This window comes from Entelurus aequoreus, linkage group LG09, assembly GCF_033978785.1.
Source record: "Entelurus aequoreus isolate RoL-2023_Sb linkage group LG09, RoL_Eaeq_v1.1, whole genome shotgun sequence".
Taxonomy (NCBI): Eukaryota; Metazoa; Chordata; class Actinopteri; order Syngnathiformes; family Syngnathidae; genus Entelurus; species Entelurus aequoreus.
In genome coordinates, this window is record NC_084739.1 from 38,277,039 (window position 1) to 38,297,257 (window position 20,219).

The 20,219-nt window shown below is 39.1% G+C and overlaps 2 protein-coding genes across 3 annotated transcripts in view; one reads left to right on the forward strand and one right to left on the reverse strand.

The window, feature by feature from the left end:
* Nucleotides 1-1,973: 1,973 nt before the first annotated feature.
* On the reverse strand, nucleotides 1,974-17,947 carry bag3 (BCL2 associated athanogene 3). Its single transcript, XM_062058725.1, has 4 exons — nucleotides 17,438-17,947; nucleotides 7,211-7,546; nucleotides 6,758-7,108; nucleotides 1,974-4,000 (listed from the first exon to the last, which is right to left on the reverse strand). Exons 1-4 carry the CDS (start codon nucleotides 17,630-17,632, stop codon nucleotides 3,128-3,130), a joined length of 1,755 nt encoding a protein of 584 aa, XP_061914709.1. The 5' UTR covers nucleotides 17,633-17,947; the 3' UTR covers nucleotides 1,974-3,127.
* Nucleotides 8,243-20,219, forward strand: part of tial1 (TIA1 cytotoxic granule-associated RNA binding protein-like 1) — a 44,181-nt gene continuing 32,204 nt past the window's right edge. Inside the window, exon 1 of one of the 2 annotated variants that reach the window (XM_062058726.1) lies at nucleotides 8,243-8,287. In XM_062058726.1, coding sequence (XP_061914710.1) covers nucleotides 8,250-8,287 — 38 coding nt within the window. In that variant the 5' untranslated portion in view covers nucleotides 8,243-8,249. Of the gene's footprint in view, nucleotides 8,288-16,877; nucleotides 17,023-20,219 lie in introns of those variants that run through there. The other variant, XM_062058728.1, reaches the window with a different exon arrangement.

The window sequence follows — 20,219 nt, forward strand, 5'->3', positions numbered from 1 at the left end:
AGGCAGAATAGAGTGAATCCCATAGACTCCATTGTAAGCAGACTTTTGATCGCATTTGTTTACTATTCTTTACTCGTTAAAAAAATACATCTGTCGCTATGTCTTTTATAATTGTGAACAATAGGCAAAATTCCCAAAAAGTGCAATTCCCCTTTAAAACGAGGGAAACTTCTGAAAATTAAATGTTAAATCTTACCAAGTGGCAAATATTTTGCAGAGCACACAAAAGGGTTACATTTACCAAAAAATATATAATACTGTGTTGCATAAAAATATTAAACAATATTCAATAAAGAAAACCTCCAGCTGTATGCAGTAAATTTTTTTCTGTCCAAATTGAAATACATTTAGCAAGAAAGATCAAGTGCTTTCGCTGGCCACATAAGATGATGTGGCACGCCACATGTTGACCCCGGGCCTTGAGTTTACCACAGGTGCTCTAATCTAATCATTCTTTAGTGCTGAGTTTGTGCCCATAATCAAATCCATTGTGCTGCGATATTCTTTTAAATCTATAAATATTGTCTGATGAAGACGTCACCCAGTCTCTAGTGCTGCTTTTGAGCTGTTAGCGTTATTGCTATTTTAGTTTTAGTTATTAACGATTGTTCATTATTGTCAGTCCAAGTGCACTCAGCCCGCCATTTGCTCCAAAAGTCACAGTTTGTGTCTTTAAAATGATTGTTTGTACTATTTTGGTTTTTGATTCATTCAAGGATGATACTGTCCCATGATGACATCATCACCGTCATCATCATATCGATTGTGCAATTTTAATGTTTAGAACAATCTAAGTATATCCGCACGATCGATCAATTTAACGGCACAAAAGTATGAGACTACAAGTGGTTCCCATTTTACAACTTTCTGTGTTACAAACGCGCTCCCATAAATTAAAAAAGTTATTTTAGCTGAGATAGGCTCCAGCGCCCCCCGCGACCCTGAAGGGAATAAGCGGTAGAAAATGGATGGATTTTGGTCTGTAAATAGACTGGCTTCATGCGTGCCACACAAGAACAGTATGTGCTTTGCGCACAGTGGAAAAATACATTAGGATTTTCACATGGAGCTACACTGAGGAAGCATCACTTTTTTGCACTTCATTGTGTCTCCCATGCAAAATACATATCTTCTGGTGGCAGTGCACCAGAGAAACAGAAAGTCATCACCATAGAAATAGCATCATAAAAACGCCCAACAATATTGGGCACACTTTTGGTCTCAACCGCTTAACTGTTACGACCATCAGTAAGGATAAAGAAGGTATTCTTGAGCATGTTAAAGAATCCGCTCATTTAAAAGCAAGCGTAAGCGGCATAGTCGTCTCATTATTGAGATTGAAAGTTTGCTAATTCTTTGTCTGGAAGAGCAAAATCAACGCTGGAGCTTTGTGACCCTTAAATTGTTTAAGGAGAAGGTTAAAAGATTGTTTGAAAGCTTGAAAAGTAGAAAATAGGAAGGGAGAAAGTGAAGCGTTTATAGACTGGTGCTTTGACTGGAATTATACAAATGATAAAGGTAAGGAATAGTTTTTTCTTCATTGCTGTTTGTTGTTTAATTTTTGTGTTTCGTTTTTTTAATACTGTATTTTATGCCCTTATTGTGTTCTGTGTACAGTCTGAGGAACTTAAATGTTAATTATGATATGAGTTCTGACTTTGAAGGAACAGAGGATGCTCGTAATCTGAGAACCACCAATGGGTGGCTGGGTGAGCAGACATTGACCTATAAAAAAATAATCTTTAAAAACTAAAATAGTACTAACAACCGTTTTAGTGGAACAAACCAGCGCAAATGATTGAAACTCTTATACCAGAGTATTCCAAGGTTCGGGTGAACAACCACGTTCTCAGTTATGACTCAGCACAGTCCAGAGGAGAAATACAAGCAGCAACTGACCAAAGACACATATACAATTGTTATTCTTATAATTAAACGCACACTGTCTAAAACATTTCAAGTCATCTTATAACTTAATCAGAAATTATATTTATTTTGGGGACCAACATATTAGTCAAAAATACTGTCAAACACAATTTATTTCAACCTTACCAATAGATCTTGCTTTTAACAAAGCGTTTATCTGCTACTCATTACCCGTGATCAATACTAAGCCACAATCGATAATTTGTGAGGGGTGTATGGATAAGGCATTATCGAGGGCTCACTTTGGTGACTAATCGTTACGTAAATGGTGCAAGATCAATCATAAAACAATTTTTTGACACATGTCAAGTGATAGCTTGGTTCCTTGTTGCACCTAAGGCAGTTTTTGTCTGCCCTATTACAGATTGTGGCTTTGGTAATTCTGCAAAAACATTCTAACAAATCCGACTCTTGATGCCTTACTAGCACCAAGTGCTGATTGTCTCACATCTCAGGTCCATTTGTCACATTCATAATATCGTAAAATATAAATACTGGTACAATGCTTTGAAATGACAAGTTAACCAATGTCTATACAATCACTCAAAACACATCAATCAAAGCTGGTGTAACAAGTATTCCAAAATTGATGCTGATCAGTGTGATACATTCCCAAGATGACAAAGTGCAAAGATGACAAATTAATTTCTGTACCAAAAAGCAGCATCCTAAATAAATGATATATTGTGTTTTGACACAAAAAAGTCCAAATGGTAGTAAAGGGGAATTGATTTTCTATTGACAGTGGTTTGCAAAGTGTACTGCTCTAAAGCCCCAAATGTCTGCAGTCATTCTACTCGTGTGTGCAAACAAATGTGCTGAGTGGATAAGGGAAAGCTCTGTATAATATTGAATCAAGACAGAAGGCAACTACACATAACATTTGTTAAGAAAATACTTGATTTCTTTTATAAAGGCCTCTTAATCAAACTTTAATTTCACTAAAACTGAATGTCAACATCCTACTCATGACAGCTGCCTTATTATGAAGACACCTGCACAACACTGAAGGCAACAATGTCGTCTTGAGAAACATAACAGCAACAACGTTGTCTAGTGAAACATTAATTACTGTATGTGCTAAATGGCAAGAAATACCAACACAGTTAATGACCGCATGCAACTTTCACAAATACTGTGCAGAGCAAGCATGATCTGGAACACACCTGTTCTCTATCAAACAAACACCTGCATCTTCCAGTTAGGATATTTCCTTCGCCATCTCAGCATTCTCCTTGGTGATCATGCTGGGTTCTCGTTTCTGTATTAAGTTGTCTCCCTCCGTCGAGGCCTGGCTGGTAGGCCTGGTTGACGGTTCCTCCAGTTGCTCTAGTTCCTCCAGTATGTTCTGAACGCGACGGACTCCATCCCGTCTTCCCTGCCGCACATCCGCGCGGCCCTCTGGGTCGACCGAATCTAACGCTAAGAGCTCTTTTGTCAGCAATTCCTCCAGCAACAAGTATTTCTTATCATTCTTTTTTCCTTCAAAACATTTCACCTCCTGCTCCAGTTTAGCAACCCGTTCAACTATCTTCTGTACTTTGGCCAGGCCTGGGTGAACAGGGCACTGGGGTGGTTGCTCTGCCTCTACCTTTACAGGTGGGACATCTGTGGCAACAGCTGCAGCTTCATGAGCTTCTGGTTTTGATGGTATTTCAACTGTGATGTCTGCAGTGTGCTGCTCTGCCTGTTGCGGCTGTTGGAACTGTTGTGGTAATAGCTCTGCCTGTTGCGGCTGTTGGAACTGTTGTGGTAATAGCTCTGCCTGTTGCGGCTGTGGGAACTGTTGCGTTAATTGCTCGGCCTGTTGAGGCTGTGGGAACTGTTGTGGTAGTTGCTCGGCCTGCTGTGGCTGTGGAGATGCCGGAGGTGGTGCCTGCTGGAACTGCTGAGGTTGCTGAGGCAGAGGCTGTTGGAAGTGTTGGTGTTGCTGAGGTGAAGGCTGTTGAAAATTAGGCTTTTGGCTGTCCGCATCTGTGCACATAGGCTGAGAGACCTGAACGTTCTCCGGTCTTGGCTGAGGGCTCATTTGATCCTGCTCCATTTTCTGAGGTGGCTCTCTCATGACGATATGCTATGGAAATTATAAATAATTAGCAATGCAATACATTTAGCACATACCAACATTCATGTCAGGTGACATCTCAAGTTAAGGGGAACTGATCTTTTTTTGGATATTTTAGATATCATTCACACTCCCTATGGGAAACAAGAACACATGTCTTTCTCTTTTTGTATGCATTCTAAATCGTAAAAATATGCTAGCAAAAGGTGGTTAACAAAGCAGGTATGAGGATTCGATCTATTCCGCATATAGAGCCCTCAAAAAAAGCAGTTTTTATGTACATGTTGTAAGTAATATATTTATATATATGTAGATTGCCCATTCTATATATATATATATATATCAGTGGTTCTTAACCTTGTTGGAGGTACCGAACCCCACCAGTTTCATATGCGCATTCACCGAACCCTACTTTAGTGAAAAATATATATATATATTTTTTTTCAAATTCAAGAAAAAGTTATGTTTTTTTACTGTTGTACAAAATGAACCGTGCATGAACATCACCTTGTTCAAAGAACAAAACCAACACAGTGCATGAACTCAAAACAAATTACACACCTTACACACATAACCATGAATTGATTAACGTGGACCCCGACTTAAACAAGTTGAAAAACTTATTCGGGTGTTACCATTTAGTGGTCAATGGTACGGAATATGTACTGTACTGTGTAAACTGTACTGTTTCATATAATGTATTCTCTTCCTTTGCAATCTGCTAGTAAAAGTTTCAATCGATTAATCAAACAACCTGCAAATCAGATGGAAAATTAGAGGGAACATTGTTTGGGGGTATCCATTATACGCTGATAGGGAGAAGTTTTTATTTACACGATAAGTCGGATGTGTCTTTACCTCCGTGGCAGAGGCTCCGCCGAACCCCTGAGGCCGACTCACCGAACCCCTAGGGTTCGATCGAACCCAGGTTGATTGATTGATTGATTGCTATGGTCCCTATCTCGGTTTTTAAGGCCACGGTTTAGCTTCTTTTACAGAATGTTTTGGGGAGGTAGTAAAGAGAACAGCTTTTTTTCCTCTCAAACTTCTTTTGTTAATTTGCTTGTCATCACAAACTTCCTTCTGCAATAAACACAGTATTATTGGTGCACTGAATACTGCAATACTTTTATTTTAAGTTAACATTTACTAAACAACACTTTCAAATGGTACATTTTTATTTGAATTCTTTGATTACTTGTATATATCAGTGCTTCTCGCCAGTGCTTTGGCAAATGGCAAGCGGTGACCCAGATTTTGGAGGTTTTTTAAACTCAAATTCTGTATCTTATATTTAATGAAAATACATGAAAGTGCAATTTGAATTTGAGGTACTGTAAAATAATGTGTACCAACATATAAAACATGTTAATGATTATTTAAAGAACAAAATGTTTGTATCCACAAACTCAAAAATGATTTGAAAAAAACGTGTCTGCAGAGTTTTTTTAGTACAAATTATATCAGAGGAGTTTAATCAGAGCAAACACAAACAAAAAGTCTGGTTCAAAAATGTTTACATATAAAATAAATGTTTTCTGATTAAATTAGTAGGTGTGCTTGTTCTCCAAGTCGGGACCAATGCAGTAGTTATGTCACAAAGACATTCTGTGCCTGCCTGCGAGTCCGCATTCAGGGCAGGATTACAACATCAACTCAAGCAGTCTGTCACTAAAGTTGCTGCTTTGTCTATGCCAGTGTTAGCCATATTTCTTTATTTTGTTCTTCTGGACGCACGATGCTGATTGGACATTAATTACGACGTGATGAGCCTGACTTTCGAGACGGTGGACAGGGATGGTCGCACACTCATACGGACACAAACACATTCACACAAACATGACACGCAAACTTACACACACACATTCACAGATACACGCAGGATCAAGGTCAATAAAGGCGGACTGTCCCGTGCAGAATTATAACAAGCACCGTTGCTACCATACTGTTTACTACTGCGGTATCTTCTAAGAGACATTTCCGCCATGTTTGAACGAGGAAATATACTACTAGTTGATCACCATAATCGAACTCAAATGACTCCCGATTATCGATCACGATCATATAATCGCCCAGCCCTCGTGTTAGGCAGGTCCAGCTCTAGTGAAACACTAAGCATCATGTAGTGCAAAGTACTAAACAAAAAATACAAACTACAAACAGAATAAAACAATCACCTGCCATACAGTGTCCGTTCTAACTGGGATGCCGACTGACGGGATGTTGATATCTTTCAGCACAAGACTTGTGCTCCCCATTTAGATTAATTCATCATAATTCTCACTCCTCAGGTAAACAATGCCGGCAGAAAACGGTATCTCACGAAGTCTTTCTCCTCAGGTCTAAATTAACCAACTTCTTGGTTTATGGCCAAAACATTCTACTATACAGGTGTGAGGCAGCATTTATAATCTATCATGAACTTTAACCAACTCAGAGGAGATGCAGCAGCTCAGTAGGTCAAGAGCTGCAGTAGATACATGACCTCCGTGATCGAGGCGTTGTGTTACTAAAAATAGTTTCTTGTCTTTGCTCTTCCAATAATAATGTCACTAATACTTAATTATGATGCAGGTCACAGCATGTAGATGGAGTATTGTTGGCGGGTTTTAGATGTTTTTTAGAGGGCTTTTTGGGGGAATAGATGATTCTCATTAGCTACATAGACTGCAAAAAAAAAAGCGACATGTAAGTTCTTGTCTCAAATAACGATTATGAATTTAAAAAAAAGTGTAGTTCCCCTTTAAAGCACTCCAAGTTTATTACCTGTGGTCTTTCACCCAACACCTGTGTAACAATAGGTGACTGGCTTCTTCTAGTATGTGGCAGGTGAATAGCAGCAGCGTCACGATGCTGGGGAAACATTGTGGGAGAAGCTCTTTCCCGCGGAGGCTGCATTGCTGCAGAATAACCGGGCCATTCATCTTGCTGAAGGCGGTGGAAAGGCTGCTGATGCTCCGTGTAGGGGACACGCTGAGAGTGGATGGACTGATTTAAAGGAGGCTGTGCTTGCATCTGGCCCCCTCCACCCTCATGGATTACAGGTATGGAGATGTAACCTGCTTGCAGACCAGTGCTACTGGGACGTGGGGGTTGGTTATGCGGACCAGTGTATACCTTAAAAACAATTTAGCAGAAATTAGAGACAATTGAATTTTCATTTGCATTGCATTGAACATAAACACTGTACAGTATGTTTTTTCTTTATTAGAAACCAACCTCAGCTGTTTGTGAAACAGGTGAGCTGGCCTTTCCAGGCCCCGTGGAGCAGATGTCACCAGGTCCATGTAAGGGTGATCTAGGCCTACAATGAAGACCTGGTGTTGGAGAAGGAATCCGCCCTTCTGTCCGGATGTTCTGTGCAGCGGTTGGCTGGATGTAAGAATAGCAAGGGTGCTGTTGCGGGTTGAGATCTGCACCCTCATGGAAGACTGGGATTGGGACATAACCCGGGCGAAGGATGGGGTGCTTCATCTCTTTCACAAAGCTCTTTTTTGTCTCCTGAGGGCTTGGTTCTAATAGAATGCTGGGTCCATTAGTTGACACCTCTCTGACCTGAAAGAGTAAGTAAAAATATGAACTGAAATGTACTATCAATAATTTAAATATCACATTTGAAGGATTTTCACAAAAAAAATTGTATTGTATCATTGGATGGATGAGCAGAGGGAGTGTTATGTTTGGATGAAGCTCAAAAATTATTCAATCCCTACTCCTACAAACTAGGGATGTCCGATAATGGCTTTTTGCCGATATCCGATATTCCGATATTGTCCAACTCTTTAATTACCGATACCGATATCAACCGATATATGCAGTCGTGGAATTAACACATTATTATGCCTAATTTGGACAACCATGTATGGTGAAGATAAGGTACTTTTTTAAAAAAATAATAAAATAAGATAACTAAATTAAAAACATTTTCTTGAATAAAAAAGAAAGTAAAACAATATAAAAACAGTTACATAGTAACTAGTAATTAATGAAAATGAGTAAAATTAACTGTTAAAGGTTAGTACTATTAGTGGTGTCACACCTGGGTGAAGTTTTGTCTGGTTTCATGTGGTCTTGTCATATCCTGTTTTATTTTGAAATGTTAACTCTCCCTCTCATTTCAGATCACTTGCCCTTCCTCCTGTTTCACTGGTCTGATGTCTCTCCTGATTGCCTGATTGTGCCCACCTGTGTCACCCTCCCTCATGTGTATAAATGTCTCGTCCTCCTCCTGTCCTGTGCCAGAGTGTTTCGTCTCGTCATGTACCTCCAGCAGTCTTCCACAGTCTCGTCCAAGTCGTTGAGTATTGCCTTGATTTATTCTTTGATTTCTCTGTTCCCTCTGAAGAGTGATTTTGATTTGCTAAAGTTTTTGGTCAGTTTTGTTTGAGCTAATTTCATAGTGCTCTGCCTTTTTTTCCCTCCTCTTGGAGCGCTTTAATTTGTAGATATTTCTTAACTCTTTATAGAGTAGTTTCTGTTTATAGCGTTTTGTCTCTTCCTCTTTGTGAGCGCTTTTCCTTTTGGGTAGCTTATCATAGGTTGTTGTTTTTGTTATTAGATCAGTGTAAATTTTGATATTGTCCTTTTTCCTCCCTTTGGAGTGATTTTCTGTTTATTGTTTTATGCCCTGTGCTACGTTTCCTTTTTACTCTAGTATATCAAGTATAGAGTTTGTAGCCAATTTTTTATTCACTCTGTCTGAAGAGAGATCATAGAAAACAGCAGAATAAAAGCCTGCGTCAAACGTTTCCTGTCTGCAACTGAGTCCTCATTCTTGCCAAGTCCTAACAAGTGGACCAGCAGCACGCACAATCATGTGTGCTTACAGACTGTATCCCTTGCAGACTGTATTGATATATATTGATATATAATGTAGGAACCAGAATATTGATAACAGAAAGAAATGGGGGGAGAAGGTTTTTTGGGTTGGTGCACTAATTGTAAGTGTATCTTGTGTTTTTTATGTTGATTTAATAAAAAAATAAAAATAAAAAAAACTATACAGATAATTAAAAAAAAACGATACCGATAATTTACGATATTACATTTTAACGCATTTATCGGCCTGCCGATATTATCGGACATCCCTACTACAAACTGATATTTACATTTAAGTAAAGCCAAAATACAGTCCAAATGAATGTGCGCTACAAAATCAAAGCTGTGTGACACATATGCAAAGGTTACAGGTTAAAATGTAACATTTTTAACAGAGGGATTCAAAATATATCACCTTCTTGGTATAGTGGCTTTAAATATTCCTCCTGCACCATTGCTAAAATCACATACAGTAAAAACATTTATTTTTTTAGAGGGCGTACAGCTAATTACCGTACCCAATTACCAAATGCATGCACGCAAACACAGATGCAAGTGCTAAAATAAATGAAAGCTTTGACATTAAAATCTGTCTAACTGACATGACCCAGGCAGAACAACCACCCACATGTCAACAACTGATGGTGGCAGATGAACACATAGTCCTGGCCAACTAGCAAAAAACACTGTTGTGCAAGTCCAGGTGCTATTAACAACCAGATGTAGTGACAGCAGGGACAACCAATCACACGTTAGCAGGAAACTACAAAGCCAATCGATGAGCTTGTGTAGAGGGAAACTGGCTTCAGCTAGAGCTTCTGCTTTCCGCTTAGTCCTATTGTTTGACCGGTTTCCATTTAACATACCTGTACTATAACATTGTTACGTTACAGTGAGAACATGTACAGTGGAAACTCGGATTTTGTTATTAATTCGTTCCAAAGGGCCGTTGAAAACCAAATTGTCTGGAAACTCCAAAATAATCTCGTAGAGGAAAAAATCATTTTTACATGGACACAAATAATCACAATAAAAGGTCCAAAAATGTTACAATTAGAAAAATTGTAATCCGATGCAGTCCATTCGGAAATAAATTTAATACCGAACGAGAGGGGTGGTTTATGCTGATTGTTATTCCAAACGGTGTCCATGAATACACACATTCGGATCCTGTCTTTGTGGTTGGGGTATAATCGTCTTCACTGCGTATGGTTACTAAGTCAGCGTGACGCGATTCCGCTTTTGAGACAGCTGGATGTTTATCGCATAGCAGCAAACATGGCGGGAGGAAAGCAAAACTGATCTGTTGCAGTCACAACTTTCTTGTTAGAAATGTTAAGATAAGTCAGAATTGTTGAACATCTTGATAGTTGAAAGGTTAGAAACAACGAGTTGAACAAACAAGTCCATGAAAATAATGATAAATACATAAACAGACATGACTCTAGACAGGAAGAAAATTAAACGTGTCTGGCACAAAGAGACAATGAGCTGAGGACGTGCAGACAACGCAACTTTTGCTTACAGCATAGGCAAAAGTAGTTTCTTCTACTATTTCAGGAAGAAATTGACAACCCAGCTAGTTTATTCTAATTGATTTTTTATAGAGAATAATTACTGTCTTATTCTTTATTTTGATCAAAACAACCATCAATATTTTCCATCTACCGGTATACAATTTAAACAAAATAAAAAAACATGGTGTGTCCAAAAGAGAGCAGGAAGAAGCAAAAGCTCATAAATTGTATATTATAATTTTACAAGCTGAAAATAATGCACAATGCATGTAAATGACAAATGAAATGGATAAACATTTAACATCAGTGACATGTACAGGTGAAGTACTAAAATGTAATCTTGTATGCATTTTCGAAAAAAAACTATAAGCCATTGCCATTGTTTACATGTCACCCCGCATGTAATATTTTTTTACTATGACACATGGATTGCCCATTCTGAACATATTTATAATAGTGCTGTCAAATGATAAATATTTTTTATCAGATTTACACACTTTTAAATTTTGATTTTTAATGACTAATCACAGCAAATTACTTGCTTACATACCGTATTTTTCGGACTATAAGTCAGTTTTTTTCATAGTTTGGCCGGGGGTGCGACTTATACTCAGGAGCGACTTATGTGTGAAATTATTAACACATTACCGTAAAATATAAAATAATATTATTTAGCTCATTCACGTAAGAGACTAGACGTATAAGATTTCATCGGGTTTAGCGATTAGGAGTGACAGATTGTTTGGTAAACGTATAGCATGTTCTATATGTTATAGTTATTTGAATGACTCACACCATAATATGTTACGTTAACATACCAGGCACGTTCTCAGTTGGTTATTTAAGCGTCATATAACGTACACTTATTCAGCCTGTTGTTCACTATTCTTTATTTATTTTCAATTGCCTTTCAAATGTCTATTCTTGGTGTTGGGTTTTATCAAATAAATTTCCCCAAAAAATGTGATTTATACTCCAGTGCGACTTATATACGTTTTTTTCCTTCTTTATTATGCATTTTCGGCCGGTGCAACTTACACTCCGGAGCGACTTATACTCCGAAAAATACGGTAACTTAAATTAACCTAAACCCCCCCCCATATGTTGACATGAATGTCATTCAGGAACATGTTTAATGTTTTAATTCAATGTAAGTAATTTATTTGCTCAAAACCTGTTTACAGTTTTATCTAAAGTATTGTCAGGGTGTATTTTGAAGCGACATTTGCTATTTCAAAGTCTCATCACTCATCTTTGCCCTGATGTATGCATTGACCTGATAACAACCTGCAATGCCTTTCGGGTAACCATCTGCGGATACGGTGGAGCATCTGCGCTTAAAAGAAATTGCATGATCCATGATTAATGCAATATTTTTTTGTGATTAATCACCTGAGTTAAAGGGGAACTGCACTTTTTTGGTGTTTTGCCTATAATTTACAATCTTAATGAGACAAGAACACATATGTCTGTTTTAATGCATTCTAACTCGTAAATAAATGTAACTAAAAGTCTGCTTAGAATGAAGCCGATGGGAGCCATAACGCCATTTCGTCTACTTTGTCTATTTTGATCATAAAATCCAATAAATAACCATCCAAAAGTGCCAACAATACTCCATTTACATATCGTGACCTGCATATTAACCATGTATTAGCAATATTATTATTATTATAAGCGTGAACATTAAAGGGGAACTGCACAACTACTGCGCCCATAACATCCAATAAATAACCATTCAAAAAGCGGCAACAATACTCCATTCACATTTCGTGACTTGAATATTAACCAAGTATTAGTGATACTGTTATTATAAGCGCTAACACAGACAAACTATTTATAGCGGCGCCGTGATCACTCCCTGAGTGCCAATGTTTACATCATCGACTGATCAGCTGCTTCCTCCTTTCCCTGCTCCCTGTAAGTTTATTGTAGATCATAAATCATGCCTTTCACCTGGACAGACCGTGGCTGTTGATATAATCCGACAAGTTGGGACACATTGACAGCCATATAGGACCTGGAGCTGGCGAGAACCACATGGAAAGCACCTGTTGCCCCTACCCCACCCCGTTTCTTCTCGAGGATTATGAGGCATGTTTCATCTAAATCAGGGGTGTCAAACATACGGCCCGCGGGCCGGAACCGGCCCCCAAGGAGGTTCGATCAGGCCCGCAGGATAATTTGAAAGTGGAAAAAATGTATAAAAGACATGGAATTAATATTTTAAATTCGCTGCAATTCATGGATTATCCGCTAAGGGGCGCACTCTTTCCATCAGAGTAGAAGACAAGCCGCATCACTGAGACAGACTGAAAACAGCAGACGGTATCAATGCGCCATCTGCTGCTTGTTACGACGTTGTTAATACCTTGGTCTCTACCTCTCCGCTACACCCTCATTAGCCAAAATGTCGTTATCCAAACGGAGAAAAGTAGATAAGGAGTGTAGAATTTTCAAAGAAAAATGGACCACGTCCTATTTATTTACAGAGATGCACGGAAAACCTTCGTGCTTGGTGTGTTTGCAACAAGTTTCGGTATTGAAGGAATATAATATTCGACGCCACTACGAGACTCATCACAGCGAAAAATATGACGGCTTGCAAGGACAACTGAGAAGAGATCAGATTAACGAATTGCTGGCGGGTCTGAGGAAACAGCAGTCAACGTTCATCCAGAGCCGAGAAGTCAGTGAACAAATTTTCTCAGTGATGAATATCAATAAAACAAAAATGCGTTCAAGGCTCACAAACAAGCACTTAAATGACATTCTGAAAGTGACAGCTAGTCAGGACATGACACCTGGTGTTGATGCACTTGTACAGGCCAAAAGATGCCAAGTTTCAGGAACAAATACAAGTCCAGACTAGACTAACACCTTTAAAATGCTGCCTTAGATACTGTTTGCATTGAAAGAATACAGCTCTGTGAAGATGAATCCTTACTGTGGTGATTTAAAAAATGTGCACTTTAATGTTAGTCAGCAGCTTCAAAACAAAAGTTGTGTGATGGAATTCTACTGTTCATACAACTCCATAAATGTTCAGTATGTATTGTATGTGTATGTATGTTTCATGTATGAAGTTTACAGATTTACAGGACAGGCGAACACTTTCTTCATTACACATTTAAAATCACTCTCCTTAGTTTGTAAGGTGTACGCAGGGATTACATTTAGATTTTATATGCGTATGTGTAAGTGGTTTAAAAATTCCTTTCTTTAAAAGTCTCATTTAATCTTAAAGTGCATTACTATATTTTTCAGTACCAATTAAAGTTTTGTGCTTTTGTACAATCAGTGGGATCAGTTGCAATGCATATTTGTGAATGATAAAAGTAAATTGCACATTTGTCTAAGGAAATATGAGGTGTTTCATGAAATGTTTTGTAAAAGGATAGTTCATTAAATTTCAATATTTTCCTAATGTTCTTGTGCTTCTTTACACCAAAACAAAGGAAAGACATGATATTTTGGTTATTTATAGCAGAGTATGGTATAATTGTAATGGTCCGGCCCACTTGACATCTCCCTAGGCCGTATGTGGCCCACGATGCGAAATGAGTTTGACACCCCTGATCTAAATGGAAATATATGAACGTTCTATCAGTCAGCATCCTAATGACAGCAGACCTTATACAGTAAGTGATGTTTTATTATGTTTGTTGGCTTTCATAAAGTCTGCAGTGAGCAAAAATCAATGATGAAGAAAAAAAAAGCAAACGTGATGCATTTTTTTAATTAATGCACCACGTATGCTTAAAATGACCTACATACGTAAATATTAAATGTTGTTATAAATGTGCTCGTTAATACATTACATATATACTTACATCATATATATAAAACCCTATCCCATAGGATCTATTGTAAGCGGTTCTTTGATTGCATTTATTTAATATATAGAATGCATTTAAAAAAACACATCCGTCATCATGTCTTTCATAATGATTGTGAACGATAGGCAAAATTCCAAAAAAAGTGCAGTTGCCCTTTAAGGACCTACATTAAGCGGCGCATTGAGAGGCAACTTCCGTATGCTGCTGGTGAGCTGCTCTCTCGCCTCTGAGCTCGTGAAAGTTAATTCTAGAATATAAATCATGCCTCTCACCTTCAAATGACATAAACCTGAGAAGTTGATGGAAGCGTTTGGATGTTTTTTTTAAGCGCTTCATATGCGGAATAGAGCGACTTCCGTAGGCTCCATTGTAAGCAGACTTTTGCTCGCATTTATTTACTAGTTAGAGTGCATTAAAAAAAAGAAAAAACATATGTGTGCTTCTCTTACATAAGAAATGTGAATGGTGGACAACATTTGAAAAAACAAAGAAAAAACAAATGTGTGCTTGCCTTGTCTTACAAAAGAAATGTGAATGGTAGACAAAATTCCCCCAAAAAGTGCAGTTCCCCTTTAACTTGTTATTTTTCACAGCCCTAATTTAGAGCAATGTCCATGATAGTTTTAGAAGACTTGCTCCTGCTTAAATGTGTTTTTAATAACAGAAAATGTATTCTGCATTGTTGTCAGGATGACTAGACACCTGCCAGTGACAGTATAGTACAAGCAACAGGTTTATTCATACTTCATTGAGTCCCTCCTGTAGCCATTGACAACCGGCCCCGAAAAATGTCAATGCAGAAACTGATTTGAAATGTTTCCGTGTGCAAAAACGAAAGTTGCTACGTCTCCAAGAGTGACCCTTTGCCCTCTGGCCATTTGAGTCCATTGTAAGCGGTCTTTTGATCGCATATATTTAATATTTAGAATTAATTTAAAAAATACATCCGTCGTCATGTCTTTCATAATGATTGTGAACGATAGGAACATTTTTTAAAAAAGTGCAGTTTCCCTTTAAGGACCTACATTAAGCGGGCGCATTGAGAGGCAACTTCCGTATGCTGCTGGTAAGCTGCTCTCTCGCCTCTGAACTCGTGAAGTTCATTCTAGAATATAAATCATCCCTTGAAAGGACATAAACTGAGAAGTTGGTGGAAGCGTTTGGATATATTTTTTAAGCGCTTCATATGCAAAATAGAGCGACTTCCGTAGGCTCCATTGTAAGCGGACTTTTGCTCTCATTTATTTACTAATTACCGTGCATTAAAAAAAAGAAAAAACATATGTGTGCTTGTCTTACTTATGAAATGTGAATGGTGGACAAAATTCCCCCAAAAAGTGAAGTTCCCCTTAACTCGTTTTTTTTTTGACAGCCCTAATTTAGCAACCTGACTCTCGCCAGATCCTTGTAGTTCGCTGAGCTCCACACAAGGATCTGGGACTTCTCAATAGGAGATGTATTTCAGAAGGCGGGGCCTTGTAAAAAAATCATTGTATGAGATTGGATAAACCACTTGTCCGCTATCTTGAATGACGTGCTACTTCAACCACTCACATCCAAATCAACCCGTGACGCTGATGAGAGCGACGCTGGGAAATCCAAAACAGAACAGCCGACATATTGGATAACGACAGAGCGAAAAGTTAGAGAACTTTTACTGAAACAACGCAGCAATGTCAGTAGACGATCGATGTTGTTTCTGCAAAGAAAATATGTCAGCACACAACTCCTCGCCATTGTTGTTTGAATCAAACAGTCGCTTTGGCGCTACGTCACATCTATGAAATCCCGCCCGGCGATCCTGATTGGTTCATCATTTTTTGCTATCTTGAAGGAGTTTGCATTGCCTTCGAGCCCAGATCCTTGTGTGGAGCTCAGCAAACTACAAGGATCTGGTGAGAGTCAGGTTACTAATTTAGAGCAATGTTCACAATCGTTTTAGAAGACTTGCTCCTGCTTAAATAAGACACATGTACTTTTCAATAACAGAAAATGTACACTACCGTTCAAAAGTTTGGGGTCACCCAAACAATTTTGTGGAATAGCCTTCATTTCTAAGAACAAGAATAGACTGTCGAGTTTCAGATGAAAGTTCTCTTTTTCTGGCCATTTTGAGCGTTTAATTGACCCCACAAATGTGATGCTCCAGAAACTCAATCTGCTCAAAGGAAGGTCAGTTTTGTAGCTTCTGTAACGAGCTAAACTGTTTTCAGATGTGTGAACATGATTGCACAAGGGTTTTCTAATCATCAATTAGCCTTCTGAGCCAATGAGCAAACACATTGTACCATTAGAACACTGGAGTGATAGTTGCTGGAAATTGGCCTCTATACACCTATTTAGATATTGCACCAAAAACCAGACATTTGCAGCTAGAATAGTCATTTACCACATTAGCAATGTATAGAGTGTATTTCTTTAAAGTTAAGACTAGTTTAAAGTTATCTTCATTGAAAAGTACTGTGCTTTTCCTTCAAAAATAATGACATTTCAATGTGACCCCAAACTTTTGAACGGTAGTGTATTTTGCATTGTTGCCGGGATGATTGATACCTGCCAGTGACAGTATAGTACAGGCAACAGGTTTATTCATAGTTCATTGAGTCCCTCCTGTAATCATTGTCAACCAGCCCCGAAAAATGTCGACACAGAAACTGATTTGAAATGTTTCCGTGTGCAAAAACAAAAGTTGCTATGTTTCCAGGAGTGACCCTTTGCCCTCTGGCCATTTGAGTCTGGGACTTCTGCAGGCAAGCAAGCAGCATTGCACCAATTTTATCCACTGACAGCTGCCTTCTTTCCAGCAGCTTCTGCCTTCCACAGCTATGTCTCGCTGAGGATTAACAAGTGGCAGCGTGTAAGAACCCCCTTTTTTGTCGTTCGATCAATGCATCAGCAAATGTGACATGACATAACATATAGTCTACACCCCCCACCCCCCCTTGCCCAAGTGGACCAGCCTCAAGCCTTGTATGGAAAAAGTTTAGTATGAGGAGGCGTTTGTCGCCATGAAATAAGTGATATTGGAAGTGGAAGGTGGTGTTTACATATACTGCAGGATGAGTCATGGGATACTGATGTTATTAGATCAGTGGTCGTTGTAAAAAGGCTGTTGAGGGGGCAAATATGGCCTGTCATGTCATACAGCGGTGGGGCTAACTGCGCAGCTCGCAACGTTTAACGGGTCCGAACAGCCGCTGGCGTCACGACGTCTATTCTAGCACACACACACACACACACACACAGTTCCGATCCTCGCCACAACTTATTACCTTTTGGGTGTCGTGTCTGGGGTCGTTCCAGGTCGTGGTGCGGTTGTTGTGATCCACGAAGAAGGGCCAGCCCGTCTGAGGGTCGATTTTGACTTCCCAGCCGAGGGGCAGCGGGTCGTTGTCGTTCGCCATGCTCGGTGTCGGTGACTGCATCTTCATGGCGTGCATGCCGCTGGCTGCCGGGTACTGAGACATTTAATACTGGCGACTGACGCTTTAAAAGATTCCTTCAAGTGACGTGGAAAAGTGGGCTGGAAGTTTCTGGAAATAGCCAGGGTTAATGTCGGGGGCGGACAGCGCTGGATGCTTCATGGCTTCGCTAACTCGTGTCGCAACACAACACATACGCTCCTTTCATCGTTGACTCATTTGATATCGAAACATTTTCCATTTTAGAAATCCCAGCTTGGATTTTAAATGGAACAAAACCGTGTACCTTTGCAGAATATTGAAGGGAATCCCTATACATTCTGCATAATACGCGCACATCCACTTTGGACATTATTACCTCAACTTACGAACTTAATTAGTTCTGTGACGGAGCTCTTAACTAAAAACACTTGTATCTCAAATTAACGTCTCCCACTTGAAGGAATATAAACAATTTAATTGGTGCTTGTCCTTCTCCCCACCAAACAGCACAAAGTTGATGTATAACATAAAACAATAAAAACTTTTAGATAAGAAATACTGTATAAAAACAATACAAACTAATGTACTACTAACAAGTCCATAGGCGCCGATCAACATTTCTACAGCGGTGTGTGTGTATTAAAAAAAAAAAAAAAGACATTCAGTGAAGTTAATATCCCATATGATTGGTGGCTTTATTATTTTTGTGAAATAATAATAAATTTTAAAAAGTATGTATTTATTTATTTTTGTCCTGTCAAGCTTCTGAGGCAAATCATATTGTTGATGTAGATGCCCATATCGGCTGTACAAATTTACTTTACAAAAGAGAAGTATGGGATACTTCTCTTGTTGCCTTATTTGTATTTCCATCCATTTCTACCGCTTATTCCCTTTGGGGTCGCGGGGGACGCTGGAGCCTATCTCAGCTACAACCGGGCGGAAGGCGGGGTACACCCTGGACAAGTCGCCACCCCATCGCAGGGCCAACACAGATAGACAGACAACATTCATACTCACATTCACACACTAGGGCCAATTTTTTTAGTGTTGCCAATCAACCTATCCCCAGGTGCATGTCTTTGGAGGTGGGAGGAAGCCGGAGTACCCGGAGGGAACCCACGCAGTCACGGGGAGAACATGCAAACTCCACACAGAAAGATCCCGAGGCCAGGATGGAACTCACGACTACTCAGGACCTTCGTATTGTGAGGCAGACGCACAAACCCCTCTTCCACCGTGCTGCCCCTTATTTGTATTTGACTTTATTAAATGTATTTATATTATCATTTGGTGCAGTCGGGCCAGAGCATGAGGGGATACACAGAGAAAAAAAAGGAAGACAGAGGGGGAAATTGTGGGGACAAGAGGGGGGTATGACAAAGAGACAAAAACAACAACAGCAAACACAACAAAAATTATTTTAAAGATTGAAAATTGCCATCAATCCCACGTGGGTGCTTGGCATTGTCCGTGGGTGCTCAGGCCCCCACGGGATCGGCACCTATGCTAACAACTACAGTAGTTTTATTAAGTAATGCAATAATGTACAGCATTTACTTTGGAGAGTGGACTTCTACGACATTTCCTTCCGGCTGCTTCCCCGTCAAACACACCATCAGCAGCTTCTCCATATTTTCATGGATAAATGTCCGCCGTTTGGACATTATCTTAACATCCTTGGCTTGCGTTGGAGTCATTCTGCTCCGGTATGGTGCAGACTAGCAGTGATATGCTGAAATTGCTTCGCCAAGTCATGTGTTTGATGATTTATTTCTTTAATTCAATGAATAGTATCTACTGCTTCTTCCCAGCATTGTCCTTCATACTTACGTTCTTCCTTCCCAAGTTATATCAATCTCTAGCCATGAGATATTGATAGTGAGTAAAACCTGATGTTTGTTTGCGGATCTTTTGGTGTACACTGTGACATTTCATATGCCAACTAATGACAGGGATGTTTGTAACTGAATTTTTGCTTCCAACTTGAAGCATAACAATTAGCCGAGAGACAGCTCTCATTTCAAAATATTCTTAAATTGGGGCACTCAAAATTTCAGATACCACTGTACCAGGAAAAGTCTGGTAGGGGTGCAGCTTCGATCAAACAATTAATACCAAAGTATCAGTATCAGGTCAACATTAGCGTGATGAGATTTATATTTTTCAGTTATTTTCACAAATACACGTGTTTTGTTTGAATAATTACTATGTTATATTTAGTCAGAGTGATTCCAAATTTCCTATCAGAAATAGGCTGATGTAAATCCAACTAATCTGTTTCAGATATCTAACATTATTAACACAAACACCCTGCACCCAGCATTTACATTGAAGAGTGGACTTCTACGGTATCTCATTCGAGCTGCTTCTCTCTCAAACACACCATCAGCAGGTTCTCCATATTTTCATGGATAAAGGTCTGCCGTTAAGATATGATTTTAACATCCTTGGCTGGCGTTATACTCATTCTGCTCCAGTATGTTGCAGACTCGCAGTAATATGCTTGAATTGCCTTGCCGAGTCATGTTTTTGATTTCTTATTTCTTTAATTTGTTGGGGTGCTTGTAACTCAATATTTGATTGTAATTTAAAACATAAGTAGAAATTATCCGAGAGACCGCTCTTATTTTATAGCACTCTTAAGTTG